This window comes from Carettochelys insculpta, chromosome 4, assembly GCF_033958435.1.
Source record: "Carettochelys insculpta isolate YL-2023 chromosome 4, ASM3395843v1, whole genome shotgun sequence".
Lineage (NCBI taxonomy): Eukaryota > Metazoa > Chordata > Testudines > Carettochelyidae > Carettochelys > Carettochelys insculpta.
The window spans coordinates 127264060-127277801 of record NC_134140.1 but is presented as its reverse complement, the minus strand read 5'-3'; the positions used below and the strand labels follow the sequence as shown (position 1 = coordinate 127277801).

Below are 13742 nucleotides of genomic sequence, written 5' to 3'. Positions count from 1 at the left end.
GCAGTTTTTCAAAGGGACATTATTAAGGGCCCAAAAGAAAGCGATTCTGCTGCGTAGGATAGATAGAAAATATGGCAAAAGACCACCCTGGCTTAACCAGGAGATCTTGCATGATCTCATAATAAAAAAATGAATCTCATAAAAAATGGAAACCAGGACAAATTACAAAGGATGAATATAGGCAAACAACCCAGGAACGCACGGGCAAGATTAGAAAGGCAAAATGAGCCCAAACTAGCTCAAAGGGAAACAAGACGACTTTTTATAAATACAACAGAAGCAAGAGGAAGACCAAGGACAGGGTAGGCCCATTGGTCAGTGAGGAGGGAGAAACAGTAACAGGAAACTAGGAAGTGGCAGAAATGCTTAATGACTTCTTTGTTTCAGTCTTCACTGAGAAGTCTGAAGAAGGAATGCCTAATATAGCGAATGCTAGTGGGAAAGGGGTAGGTAGAAGATAAAATAAAAAAAGAACAAGTTAAAAATCACTTAGAAAAGTTACATGCCTGCAAGTCACCAGGGCCTGATGCAATGCATCCTAGAATACTCAAGTAGCTGATAGAGGAGGTATCTGAGCCCTTAGCTATCATCTTTGGAAAATCATGGGAGACGGGAGAGATTCCAGAATACTGGAAAAGGGCAAATATAATGCTTCTCTATAAAAAGGGGAATAAGAACAATGCAGGAAACTACAGACCAGTCAGTTTAACTTCCGTTCCAGGAAAGACAATGGAGCAAATAATTACGGAAAACATCTGCAAACAGTTGGAAGGTGATAAGGTGCTAGGGAACAGCCAGCATGGATTTGCAAAGAACAAATCATGTCAAACCAATCTGATAGCTTCTCTGATAGGATAACGAGCCTTGTGGATAAGGGAGAAGCAATGGATATAGTATACCTAGACTTTCGTAACACATTTGATACAGTCTCCTGTAATATTCTTATCAATAAACCAGGCAAATACAACTTAGATGGGGCTACTATAAGGTGGGTGCAAAACTGCCTGGATAACCATACTCAGAGAGTAGTTATTAACAGCTCTCAATCCTTCTAGAAAGGTATAAAAAGTGGGGTTCCGCAGGGGTCTGTTTTGGGACCGGTTCTGTTCAATATCTTCATCAACAATTTAGATATTGGCATAGAAAGTACTTATTAAGCTTGCAGATGATACCAAGTTAGGAGGGGTTGCAGCTGCTTTGGAGGATAGAGTCAAAATTCAAAATGATCTGGATAAATTGGAGAAATGGTCTGAGGCAAACGGCATGAAGTTTAGTAAAGACAAATGCAAAGTGCTCCACTTAGGAAGGAACAATCAATTTCACACATACAGAACGGGAAGTGACTGTCTAGGAAGGAATATGGCAGAAAGGGGTCTAGAGGTTATAGTGGACCACAAGCTAAATTGTGTGTCAATGTGATGCTGTTGCAAACAAGACAAACATGATTCTGGGATGCATTAACAGGTGTGTTGTGAGAAAGGCAGAAGTCATTCTTCTGCGCTGGTTAGGCCTCAGTTGGAGCACTGTGTCCAGTTCTGGGCAACGCATTTCAAGGAAGATGTGGAGAAACTGGACAGGGTCCAAAAAAGAGCAACAAGAATGATCAAAGGTCTAGTGAACATGACCTATGAAGGAAGGCTGAAAGAATTGGGCTTGTTTAGTTTGGAAAAGAGAAGATTGAGGGGGGACATGATGGTGGTTTTCAGGTATCTAAAAGGGTATCATAAGGAGGAGGTAGAAAACTTGTTGTTCTTGGCCTCTGAGACTAGAGCAAGAAGCAATGGGCTTGAATTGCAGCAAGGGAGGTTTAGGTTGGACACTGGGAAAAAATTCCTAACTGTCAGGGTGGTCAAATACTGGAATAAATTGCCTAGGGAGGTTGTGGAATCCCCATCTCTGGAGATATTGAAGAGCAGGTTAGATAAATGTCTGTCAGGGATGGTCTAGACAGTACTTGGTCCTACCATGAGGGCAGGGGGCTGGACTCAATGACCTCTCAAGATCCGTTCCAGTCCTAGTATTTTATGATTCTCTGATTCTATGCTTAACTCATTCAACCTGAACCACAGATCTCTCAAGTTCAACTGCTATTCAGAATATTTGAATGTTTCATCTTAGCATTTACAATGATTAAAAGTAATCCAAAATAGACTTCTCTCTCCTAAGCAATAAGACAAATCTTTTTTGGAGGAAGGAGTGGGATAGATATCTCAATTTGAGGATATGACATTATCCCAAGTTCTGATTACACTGGCCACAGAGCTCTGGGAAAATAATATTTCAAGCCTTAAAAGTTAACTAGATAATTGCTTCTCAGACCATTTTAATTTGTTGAATTTGTCTTAATTTTAACCAAAAATAGTTTTTCCTCATGAAAGCTGGCAGCTCATTTAAAGCAATAACTTCATTAAAAATGAAAATGAATTAAAATGACAAGCACAAGGAAAAATAAAAGCACAGATGAAAGTCTGTTCTGAAGAATCATTTTCTTATGCTTAACTTACTACCAGGGAATTTTCTGCAGCCAGATTAGGAACTGGAAACTTCAATGGAAACTTACGAAGGTTTTGTAAGTCATAAAGAGTGAATAAAACACCCAGAAGACGCATCATTTGTGGTTTGCTACATTAAAGAGGTAGGTAATTAATTAAAGAAAAAGCAAAGGTTAAATAGAGCAGGCAGCTGATGTTAGCATTCCTATTAGAAGGCTAAATATCAGAATGATACCATGAATAATGTCTTTGGAGGAAACAATCACTCTGTGCATCTGAAGCCACATAATTCTCTGAAGACTCTAAGCGTGTTACCACTGAAATAATGAATTTTGGTTTGAAGAGAAAAAAGAATTCTTGTTCTAAACCCAGAAATTTTATGAGGAAAAAAAGAGAGAGATGAACTTGTACTGGGCCAAGGAATGTGGTTCAGTTTCTTTAAAAAAATCCCTTGAAGTGGATGATTGCAGTTCAGTATTAGCAGCATCAGAGGGCAACAAACTAATTTCAGTACCAGACATTCCAATGTTTCTCCTACTGCAGCTGAAGAATGCAGAGGAGCAGAGAGAAGGAAAGGAAAATGAAAACAGATTCATGAGCTTCTGGAACTACATTTAGTAGCAGTCCAGAGGCACTGCCTGTGATATTTGTGTGCAGTTATTTTATGGTTTTTCACTAATTTCTGTGAGATGGCCATAAAAGTTTCTTTAGTTGAAATCAAACTCAACTGTGTATCCATCTGCCTTGTCAGGGCCATCACTGGCTATGACATGTAGGAGACACTGAACTCTGCCCTTGGGAAGGTAACTGCTTTTGCAGCAAGTCAACAGGCACAGGCTAGGTTGTGATACTTTTCTAAAGCAGTATCATAAAACAACGAGGGGGTCACTATGTGCACAGGGAAAAAACCAAGACAGCAGTATACGTTAATGGCTATTTTTTAAAACAAATTCTCTGCATGATTTAGCGATCGTTGCAGTCAGTTAGTAATGATCTAAAATAGATCTTTGCAACAGAATAAATTGTAGAAAGTTAAAAAACATGCTGCTATTTTTAGACTGATCCATATTTTAAACATTTATGCTTAATGCTTTCAGTTAAGTATAAACATTTTGGGTTTTTCCCCACCCCACTGTCAGTGAGCCATTGAGGGGAAGGAGGCAGAAAGACCACAAAAACTACCTGAGGGCAGAATTTGGTCTCGTTCTTTTAAAGTAATCCACGGCCTTGGAGGCAGCTGCTCTGGATGAACTGAAATTAAAAGAGAATGGCTAATTGAATTTGGTGTTTATAAATATCCAAGTCACTATCTTAACTTACCATCAAATTGAGAGCTCAAAAGCATTGCCCAACACAGTGCTATACAAACCCAGAGGAGAGATATGCCCCAGTTACATGAAATTCCAAAGCCTGTTTATGCTCACGAGAAGAAAGAGGGGTATGAAACATCACACACAAAGGCATAAAAAACTTGTAAATGTAATAAAACAGCAAATTCAGCAATCATCTAGCTTCTTGGTGGCTTTTCAGCAGCTGGGAAGCCTCTCTTACTCTTCATATATCAAAAGGCAGTCACTGAAACACTTCTGCACCACTGTAACACTGCCACTTGATCAAATCTTCTCATCTGGTATTGTTCCTGAAACCCCTCCTCCCCAGACCTTGTTTACATCATAGTCAGTACATAGGTGGCAATAAAACTCTAAAGGTCTTTGTCCAAGAAAAAAAGCCCTTTTTAAAAATAATGTTGAGTAAATTGTAGATATTGATTTTACAAAAGCATAGCAGAGTCCAGGTGTGACGGAATGACTTCTCTTATTCCATCTGCATATAAACGTAGTTTCTAACACACTGCACTAAAGTAGTCATGGAAACTCATTCATGTTTACCAAAAGTACCCCACAAATCATAGTGAAGTTTGTATTACTGTGTTCTTTAAAAAAGTCTTTTTTGTAGACAGGATGACAAAGTATCACTCTCAAATACTTTAAATACTCGAAAAGAACCCCGCCTCAAACAAACATCCTACAGCCAATCTCCATTTCAATTTTGGGTCCAAATATATTGGAGGAGGAAGAAGCAGGGAAACAGGACATAAAACTAAAATATTTAGCAGTGAATTAGAAAGGATCAGTCATAAACCCATAAGGCCAGGATTTAAAACAAATGTGTGAGATCTACTTCTGGACTGAAGTTTACCAGTTGACATCAAACTGGATTTAATATGAGTGAAAAGTACCAAAATAGGAGCATTTGAAACTGAAGCCCTCTGTTTGCTAATGAAATATAAAGCAAGGACAGAGGCTGAGCAAGCTCTCCCATGTCACCCAGCCAATGTACCTCAGCCTCTGTGGGTGAAAGGATAATTTGGCTCCCTGTCAAATTAATTCTGGACCCCACTGAGAGTCACATCAATGATGCCTATTTTTAATTGAGTAGGAGACAGCAGTGCTTCTGCAACATGTTCTCCTGGATGTACACACCCACTTTGTCACCACTGATCAGTTCTGGACTCAAACCAGTGACCTAGTGGTGAAGGGCACCATATTCTGAATCCTAACCCTGAGCCATTTACCTTGAAGGCTCTACCACAAGTCATAGCTATTACAATACTACCACATCAATGCCAGGGCTTGATAGTAACATAAAAGCAGGTGGAAGTGATTCAGAAACCCAGAGCCTCAACTCAGCACTATCAAATACAAGTGACAGTGTTTGGCAGTTAGTTATGCCTATCAACGAAACTTTTGGCTGAGTTACCTGCTAGATTGTCAAGCATGTAGTTCAGTAGCTTTCGCGTTCCATCTGGGTCCTGGTACAGGCTGAGAATATCCTGTGATAAAGGATTGCCTGAAAGAAATTCAGAACAAAAAATGCAATAAAGAACTTCCTGAATCAAAATGTGCACTGCAATTGAACTTTCCTGAAAGCCAATAGCGCCCTTGGGAGGGGACAGACAAGATGATCCACTAGGTCTTTTCTATTTCCATTTTCTATAATTCCAGATTATTATATGATGGATAACACAGCGATAACTAGCACAGATGATAGTACACAGTCATAACATTTCAACTAAGCAGTAAGTGGTTTACTTTTATTTCAACCTCGCCCAAAACATTCAGTTTTATATTTGGAAATGATGCGTGTACGTGTTGCATTAAAAATAAATTTAAAACCCCAACATTTTAAGTAGTGTGGGAAGAAGAAAATGGACAATTGGAGGGTGCTGATAAGCTTCTTGTAGCAAAATGTGCAGTGCCACTATGACATGTATGCTCTGAGATGGCACCATGACACACATGGTGGGTATGCACAGCTCTGGTACAAGTGTTCTCTCTCTGAGACAAATGCTCGATACCAACCCCAAACTTTCCCAGGGAACTTTGTATTTCATATTACAAAGCCCAAAAGCCTGGAAAATCTGAACTTGAATGCAAGAGCCAGCAATTATACTTTCCAACAATTTCTAAGTAAAACAGAGGGGTTTCAGGACCAACAGGCTCACAATGCACTTCCTAACTGAGCATCCATGCAGGATGCATCTCTTTCCAAGAGCACGTCAACTCAAGGATTTTGAAACTGTGTATTGAGGGCACACAAAATGCAGAGTTTAAATAGTAATGCCAACAAAGTCAAAACTGATTTTAGCTTCAACCCAGAGCACTCTCTTTTGCTCAGTGTAGAGTATTTTACTTCCAAGTTTTGTTACTGTTCTACAGGAGACAGTGGATCCTTGCTTATCTCAAATATGGCTATGCATATTTTGTTTAATTTTCCAAATGAACAAACTCAGGACACTGGACAAATTTTAAACAGAAAGTTTTTAAAAAAACAAAAACCACCAAAAATCAATTATGAAGAGGGTTACTGGAAATCTGCAGGGCATTTCGCCAAATTCTGAAAGTTTTGGGAATTATTTTCCTTAAAAACATAAGTCTTCCCAAAATACAAACACAAATGTAATAAATACTCTCTTTTTCAGTGAAGTACACACATTTTTATTTAAAAAGTAGTCTGCTATTTTTCGCTCTTTTATTAAAACCTCCACTGCCCAGAAATCTCATTCTACTCTCCCCTTCCAAAAGGCATGTATAATCGCTCTAAAGTTTCTTTTTACCCTTTCAGCCTCCAATATAGTGACGGTCAATTACATATGTTTTAGGAATGCAGAATTACTTTTGTACGGAGCACCGGCAATATTTTTCTAGTGAAACACATGCAGGAGCATATTTTTTATAAAATAATAATGTAATCATATGACTGGCATAATTTTGTTCTAGGATTGCAGGAAACAAGGTATGCGGAGCAAACAGCACAAGCAGCCATGTATACCACAAATTTAGACTACGGCTTGCTTTGGAAAGGAGTTTTAAAATAGCACAGAAAGCTACCGAGACCAAAAATATCAGTCTGGAGAATTATGAGTGTTTACCTTTCAAACCTAGGGTTTGTAGCTGGAAGAGACGTCCAAGTTCATAAGGCAAAACCCGTAACAGATTATTATTTAAAAGCAATTCCCTGCAACAGATGAAAAAGTAATTTATTAGCATCATTTTTGAAGGACCATCGTGACACTGTGGCTATTTCTACACAGGAAGCCTCTGTCGACAAAGCTGGGCTTTTGTGGACAAAACTCGCTGAGCGACTACGTGGTTAAAGCACTTTGTCGAGAGTTTGTCAACAAAACCCAGCTGTTCAGCCAGCAGTGTTATACCTCTCCCCGATCACGTATAATGCCTCTGTTGACCGTGTTTTGTTGACAGAGTGCCCGTGTAGACAGTTCTGTCAACAGAGAGGGTTTCTGGTTCCCCGGGGCAGCCCTCTTTGGAGAGTTTCCACTCAGCCGTTCTGTCAACAGAGGGCGGGGCAATGTGGCTGCTCTCTGCAGACACAGTGGCTTGCTCTTTCAAGCTGCTTTTATGTGCAGATGTGATCTGTTGACAGAGGTACTGCTGAGCTTTCTCTGTCAACAGTGACCTCGGTCGACAGAGGCTGCCCATGTAGATGTAGCCTGTATGACTACTTTGGCTCTAAAATTGTTATACTTTCTATAAATAAGAGTATAGTCATTCACATCTAAATTCAAAGATAAAGAACTGTACAAAAATCACAATACATCAGGACCGAGGGTACACCATACACGTACAAGATTTCAAGTTGAGGAAATATGAAATTACATTAATTTTTGTCCTGATCTTTCAGGGTCACATAAATGGTATAATAAAAAAATCTTTTTAACAATGTAGAAAGCGTTTTACTTGGAAGGGAAGGGGTGCTACTTGTAAGTTCAATGGATATTTGAAAGTGTTGTCTTTTTTTTCCACCCCTAAGCTGGCTGAAAGCCAGCACTGAATATTGTAGCAACAGATAGTAGGACAATGTAATTAGTTAAATACCCACATAAAACATCAGCCAGTTATATGGGGTAATTTAAAAAAAACCACTAGAATAATTGGTGATTTGGAGGTTTCATGCTAAAGTGAATCCCTTCATCATAAAAATAAATTTGCCTTGAATGTTTAAGAGTTTTTCAAAAAAGTCTATTGAGAAATTTCAGAAAGTTCACTTGTTCTCATCTCCACTGTTGACAGACTCTTGGGACATTATCCATGCACTTCTCACCTGAGAGATACCATGTTTCCTAGTTCTGCTGGTAAACTTCTGAGTTTGTTGGATGATAGATCCAGGTAAACCAGATTATGGAGCTTGGCAATATCAGGTGGAATGCGAATAAGATTATTATCGTTGAGGTGTAGAGCAGTCAAGTGAGTCAGTGACCAAAGTGACGTACTTAAGCACCGCACTCTACCTAAAAGAGAAAATGTGAAGAACTAAGTCTTCAAACAGCTTTTTTATTCTTAATTCTAGATAATAGGCACAAATCATAGGAAATGAAGATACACTTTTAATGAACTGCATAGAATAATCAGATAGGAAAATCTCATTGCTGTTAACAGTAGAATTTTGATTTCTTACCCTATGTAAGTGCTGAAACATACCCCAGGAAGAAGTCCTGGATCTGTAACATTTCATCAATAAATGACCAACACTAGTTTTAAGTAGGAAGGAGAAATGGAAAGAAAAAAAAAAGTAAATCAGAAGCAAATGAGCTTTTAACCAAATTATTCGAACTCCAAACTTGGCAGTGTTTAGGGGCCAAAATGGAAATTCTCTCGAGTGATCCTTAAAAGTCAGGTATTTTTCTTTAATTATGGTTCTCTCCCTTCCCTAAAACAATGCACCTTTGTAAGAGAAAAATTCAAATCATTATTAATATACAGCAGAGCTCTATTCCTAATCAGCAAGATAGCCATGCCAAGATTTGAAGGGAAAAAAATAAATAAATACTCACCCGAGATTTCTAATTCTGCCCAGTGAGACTTCTTCCCATTGGCTACCTCCTCTGCTGACATGATGGTATAAATTCTGCGAGGATCTGGAGGATCATATTTTTCCTTTGGCATCCCTGTGAGTCTAAAAGATTGCCAGGATTATTACAGTACACAGCTGAACGAACATACTTTAACTTTGAAACCAAGCCATCTGACAGATTATACCCCAGGAACTTGCTTCTTTCTGCAAAAGTCCTGGTACTTCCAACAGAACTTCTCACAGTGCATAAAGTCAGGGCCAATGCTGTGAATGGGAGTGTCTTCCATGGAAGTTTGGTTTCTAACATCAGAATAATTACTTTATTTTTTACTGACTGACAGGGAGAATTTTAAGAGTGTTCCAGAATATCCACCTCATCACCCTAATCTACTAAATCTCACCACCGCACTGCTATTGGACTTATCACAATAAAGCGGCCAATACACACCTTTTCTCTCTTACAAACAAAAATACAAATAAAGGAAAAAGTCTTCACACAAGTGGATAGAATTCACAACAATTCAACATCCAGGCTGCATAGGTGCATTAAGCATTTATAGTAAGCAAAACAAATGTGGTTAAGCTTTTTCTGCATTGTTTTGCAGAGTTTAAATCAAGGGTCTCTTACGTAATCTACCATCAGTGAAATGTTTAAAAAAAAAGGTAAATTTCCATTAGCAGTATTATTTAATTATTGGTTTAAAGCCAATTAGACTTTCTGATTATCTCACAGACTTTATCAACTTTTAAAACTGAGCTTACATGTACGTTGAACAGTGCCTTAGAAACTAACTACTTATAGAATCGTAGAATACCAGAACTGGAACGGACCTCAAGAGGTCATCGAGTCCAGTCCCTGCACTCAGATCAGAGCCAAGCACCGTCTAGATTATCCCTGATAAATGGTTATCTAAACCACTCTTAAGTATTTCCAGTCATGGAGATTCCACAACCTCCCTTGGCAACTTATTCCAATGCTTAACCACCACCACAGTTAGGAAGTTTTTCCAACCTAAACCTCCCTTGCTGTCGTTTAAACTCACTGCTTTTTGTCCTACCCTCAGAAATAAAGGAGAATAATTTTTCTTCCTCCTCCTTGTGATAATCTTTGAGGATATGTCTACACCGCAGCCTGATTTCAAAATAAGCTATTCTGGAAGAGATATTCTGAAATATTCAGTTTTTTTAGAAATAACACAGCTACACACAAAATGCATTTCAAAACAGCACTTACCTATTTTAAAAAAAACAGTGTCTACACACATAGAACCTATTGCAAAATAGAGCCACTGGATAAACTATGGCTTAGTTCAAAATAGGCTCTATTCCTTGTCTTAACACCACCTATTTCGAAATAGGTGCTGTTCCACACCTTGTCTTGCACTGTGAAAGTTTCTATGCCAGTAAATGGAGCAGCTGCTACAAAACACTTCAGTTAATTGTCGAGGATTATCCGGCCCTCTGACTACTACCCCATGCTTCTCATCCATGTGGGCACTAACGATACTGCGAGGTGTGATGCTGAGCAGGTCAAGAGTGACTTCAGGGCTCCGGGGGCACGGGTCAGGAAGTCTGGGGCGCAGGTGGTATTCTCTTCAATCCTGCCTGTCAGAGGTAGGGGCCCAGGCAGAGACAGGTGTATCCTGGAGGTGAATGCTTCATTGCGTAGATGTTGTTGCCAGGAAGGCTTTGGTTTCTTTGACCATGGGATCCTTTTCCGGGAAGGACTGCTAGGCAGAGATGGCGTTCACCTTTCAAGGGGGGCGGGGGGGGAAGACCATATTCGGACACAGGCTGGCTAACCTAGTGAGGAAGGCTTTAAACTAGGTTCGACTGGGCAGGGGAGCAAAGCCTGCAGGTAAGTGGAGAGCATGGATACCTGGGAGATGAACTTGAAATGGGAGGGAGTATGGGCTACACTGGGAGAGTAAAAAGAAGGCCAGGGCAAAACTCGGAAGCAAGATCAAATCAATGTCTGAGATGCCTATATACAAATGCAAGAAGTATGGGAAATAAACAAGAAGAATTGGAAGTACTAATAAATGAATACAACTATGATATTGTTGGCATCACAGAAACTTGGTGGGATAATACTCATGATTGGAATGTTGGTATTGAAGGGTACAGCCTGCTTAGGAAGGACAGACAGGGAAAGTAGGGAGGAGGCGTTGCCTTGTATATTAAAAATGTACACACTTGGACAGAGGTGGAGATGGACGGAGGAGATGGACGGGTTGAAAGTCTCTGGGTTAGACTCAGAGGAGTAAAAAACAAGGATGAGGTCCTACTAGGAGTCTACTACAGGCCCCCTAGCCAGGTGGAAGAGGTGGATGAGGCTTTCTTTAAAACAGCCAACAAAATCATCCAGGGCCCAGAATTTGGTGGTGATGGGGGACTTCAACTATCCAGGTATATGCTGGGAAACTAATACAGCAGGGGACAGACTGTCCAATAAATTCTTGGATTGCATTGCAGACAACTTTTTATTCCAAAAGGTTGAAAAAGCTACCGGGGGGAAGCTGTTCTAGATTTAATTTTAATAAAATAGGGAGGAAATTATTGAGAATTTGAAAGTGAAAGGATGCTTGGGTGAAAGTGATCATGAAATCATACAGTTCACAATTCTAAGGAAGGGTAGAAGGGAAAACAGTACAATAGAGATAATGGATTTCAGGAAGGCAGATTTTGGTAAACTCAGACAGCTGGTAGGTAAGGTCCCATGGGAAGCTAAACTGAGGGGAAAAAGGGCTGAGGAGAGTTGGCAGCTTTTCAAAGGGACATTATTAAGGGCCCAAAAGCAAGCTATCCCGCTGCGTAGGAAAGAGAGAAAACATGGCAAAAGACTGCCTTGGCTTAACCAGGAGATCTTGCATGATCTCAAAATAAAAAAGGAATCATATAAGAAATGGAAACGAGGACAAATTACAAAGGACGAATATAGGCAAACAACACGAGCATGCAGGAGCAAGATTAGAAAGGCTAAGGTACAAAATGAGCTCAAACTAGCTACAAGCACAAAGGGAAACAAGAAGGCTTTTTACAAATACAATGGTAACAAGAGGAAGACCAACAAGAGGGTAGGGCCATTGGTCAGTGAGGAGGGAGACACAATAACAGGGAATTTGGAAATGGCAGAGATGTTTAATGATTTCTTTGTTTCAGTCTTCACTGAGAAATGTGAAGGAATGCCTGACATAGAGAATGCTAGTGAAAAGGGGGTAGGTTTAGAAGTTGAAATAAGAAAAGAACAAATTAAAATTTACTTAGAAAAATTAGAGGTCTGCAAATCACCAGGGCCTGATGAAATACATCCTAGAATCCTCAAGGAGCTGATAGAAGAGGTATCTGACCCTTTAGCAATCATTTTTGGAAAATCGTGGGAGACGGGAGAGATTCCAGAAGACTGGAAAAGGGCAAATATAGCACCCATTTATAAAAAGGGGAACAAGAATAACCCGGGAAACTACAGGCCAGTCAGCTTAACTTCTGTGCCAGGAAAGATAATGGAGCAGGTCACTAAAGAAATCATCTGCAAGCATTTGGAAGGTGGTAAGGTGATGGGGAACAGCCAGCATGGTTTTGTTAAAAACAGATCATGTCAAACCAATCTAATAGCTTTCTTTGATAGGATAACGAGCCTTGTGGATAAGGGAGAAGTGGTGGATGTGGTATACCTAGACTTCAGTAAAGCATTTGACACGGTCTCACATAATATGCTTATCAATAAACTACACAAATACAACTTAGATGGGGCTACTATAAGGTGGGTGAACAACTGGCTGGATAACCGTACCCAGAGAGCAGTTATTAATGGTTTTCAATCCGGCTGGAAAAGTATAACTAGTGGGGTTCCGCAGGGGTCTGTTTTAGGACCGGTTCTGTTCAATATCTTCATTAACGATTTAGATATTGACATAGAAAGTACACTTATTAAGTTTGCAGATGATACCAAGCTGGGAGGGGTTGCAGCTGCTTTGGAGGATAGGGTCATAATTCAAAAGGATCTGGATAAACTGGAGAAATGGGGTGAGGTAAACAGGATGAAGTTTAATAAGGACAAATGCAAAGTGCTCCACTTGGGAAGGAACAATCAGTGTCACACATACAGAATGGGAAAGGACTGCCTAGGAATGAGTACAGCAGAAAGGGATCTAGGGGTTATAGTGGACCACAAGCTAAATATGAGTCAACAGTGTGATGCTGTTGCAAAAAAGGCAAACATGATTCTAGGATGCATTAACAGGTGTGTTGTGAACAAGACACGAGAAGTCATTCTCCCGCTCTATTCTGCGCTGGTTAGGCCTCAGCTGGAGTATTGTGTCCAGTTCTGGGCACCGCAGTTCAGGAAGGATGTGGAGAAATTGGAGAGGGTCCAGAGGAGAGCAACGAAAACGATCAAAGGTCTAGAGAACATGACCTATGAGGAAAGGCTGAAAGAATTGGGCTTGTTTTGTTTGGAAAAGAGAAGATTGAGGGGGGACATGATAGCAGTTTTCAGGTATCTAAAAGGGTGCCATACAGCTGAGGGAGGGAACTTGTTCTTCCTTGCCTCTGAGGATAGAGCAAGAGGCAATGGACTTAAATTGCAGCAGGGGAGGTTCAGGTTGGACATTAGGAAAAAGTTCCTAACTGTCAGGGTGATCAAACACTGGAACAAATTGCCAAGGGAGGTGGTAGAATCTCCATCACTGGAGATATTTAAGAAGGGGTTAGATAGATGGCTTTCAGGGATGGTCTAGAAAGTGCTTGGTCCTGCCATGAGGGCAGGGGGCTGCACTTGATGGCCTCTCGAGGTCCCTTCCAGTCCTACTCTTCTATGATTCTTCCATGATTATTCTATTCACTGAATTGGGCCCTAAAATTCAAGCTCTGAAACTT

The 13742-nt window shown here is 40.1% G+C and overlaps 1 protein-coding gene across 4 annotated transcripts in view; it reads right to left on the bottom strand.

The window, feature by feature from the left end:
- The window catches only part of CNOT6L (CCR4-NOT transcription complex subunit 6 like), a 73605-nt gene that overhangs the window by 23209 nt on the left and 36654 nt on the right, over positions 1-13742 (bottom strand). For 2 of the 4 annotated variants that reach the window (XM_074993764.1, XM_074993763.1), the window contains exons 2-6: positions 8845-8966; positions 8115-8301; positions 6925-7010; positions 5253-5342; positions 3675-3743 (exon numbers count right to left, since the gene is read on the bottom strand). In XM_074993764.1, coding sequence (XP_074849865.1) covers positions 3675-3743; positions 5253-5342; positions 6925-7010; positions 8115-8301; positions 8845-8956 — 544 coding nt within the window. In that variant the 5' untranslated portion in view covers positions 8957-8966. Of the gene's footprint in view, positions 1-3674; positions 3744-5252; positions 5343-6924; positions 7011-8114; positions 8302-8844; positions 8967-9049; positions 9161-13742 lie in introns of those variants that run through there. The other 2 variants (XM_074993762.1, XM_074993766.1) reach the window with 2 other exon arrangements.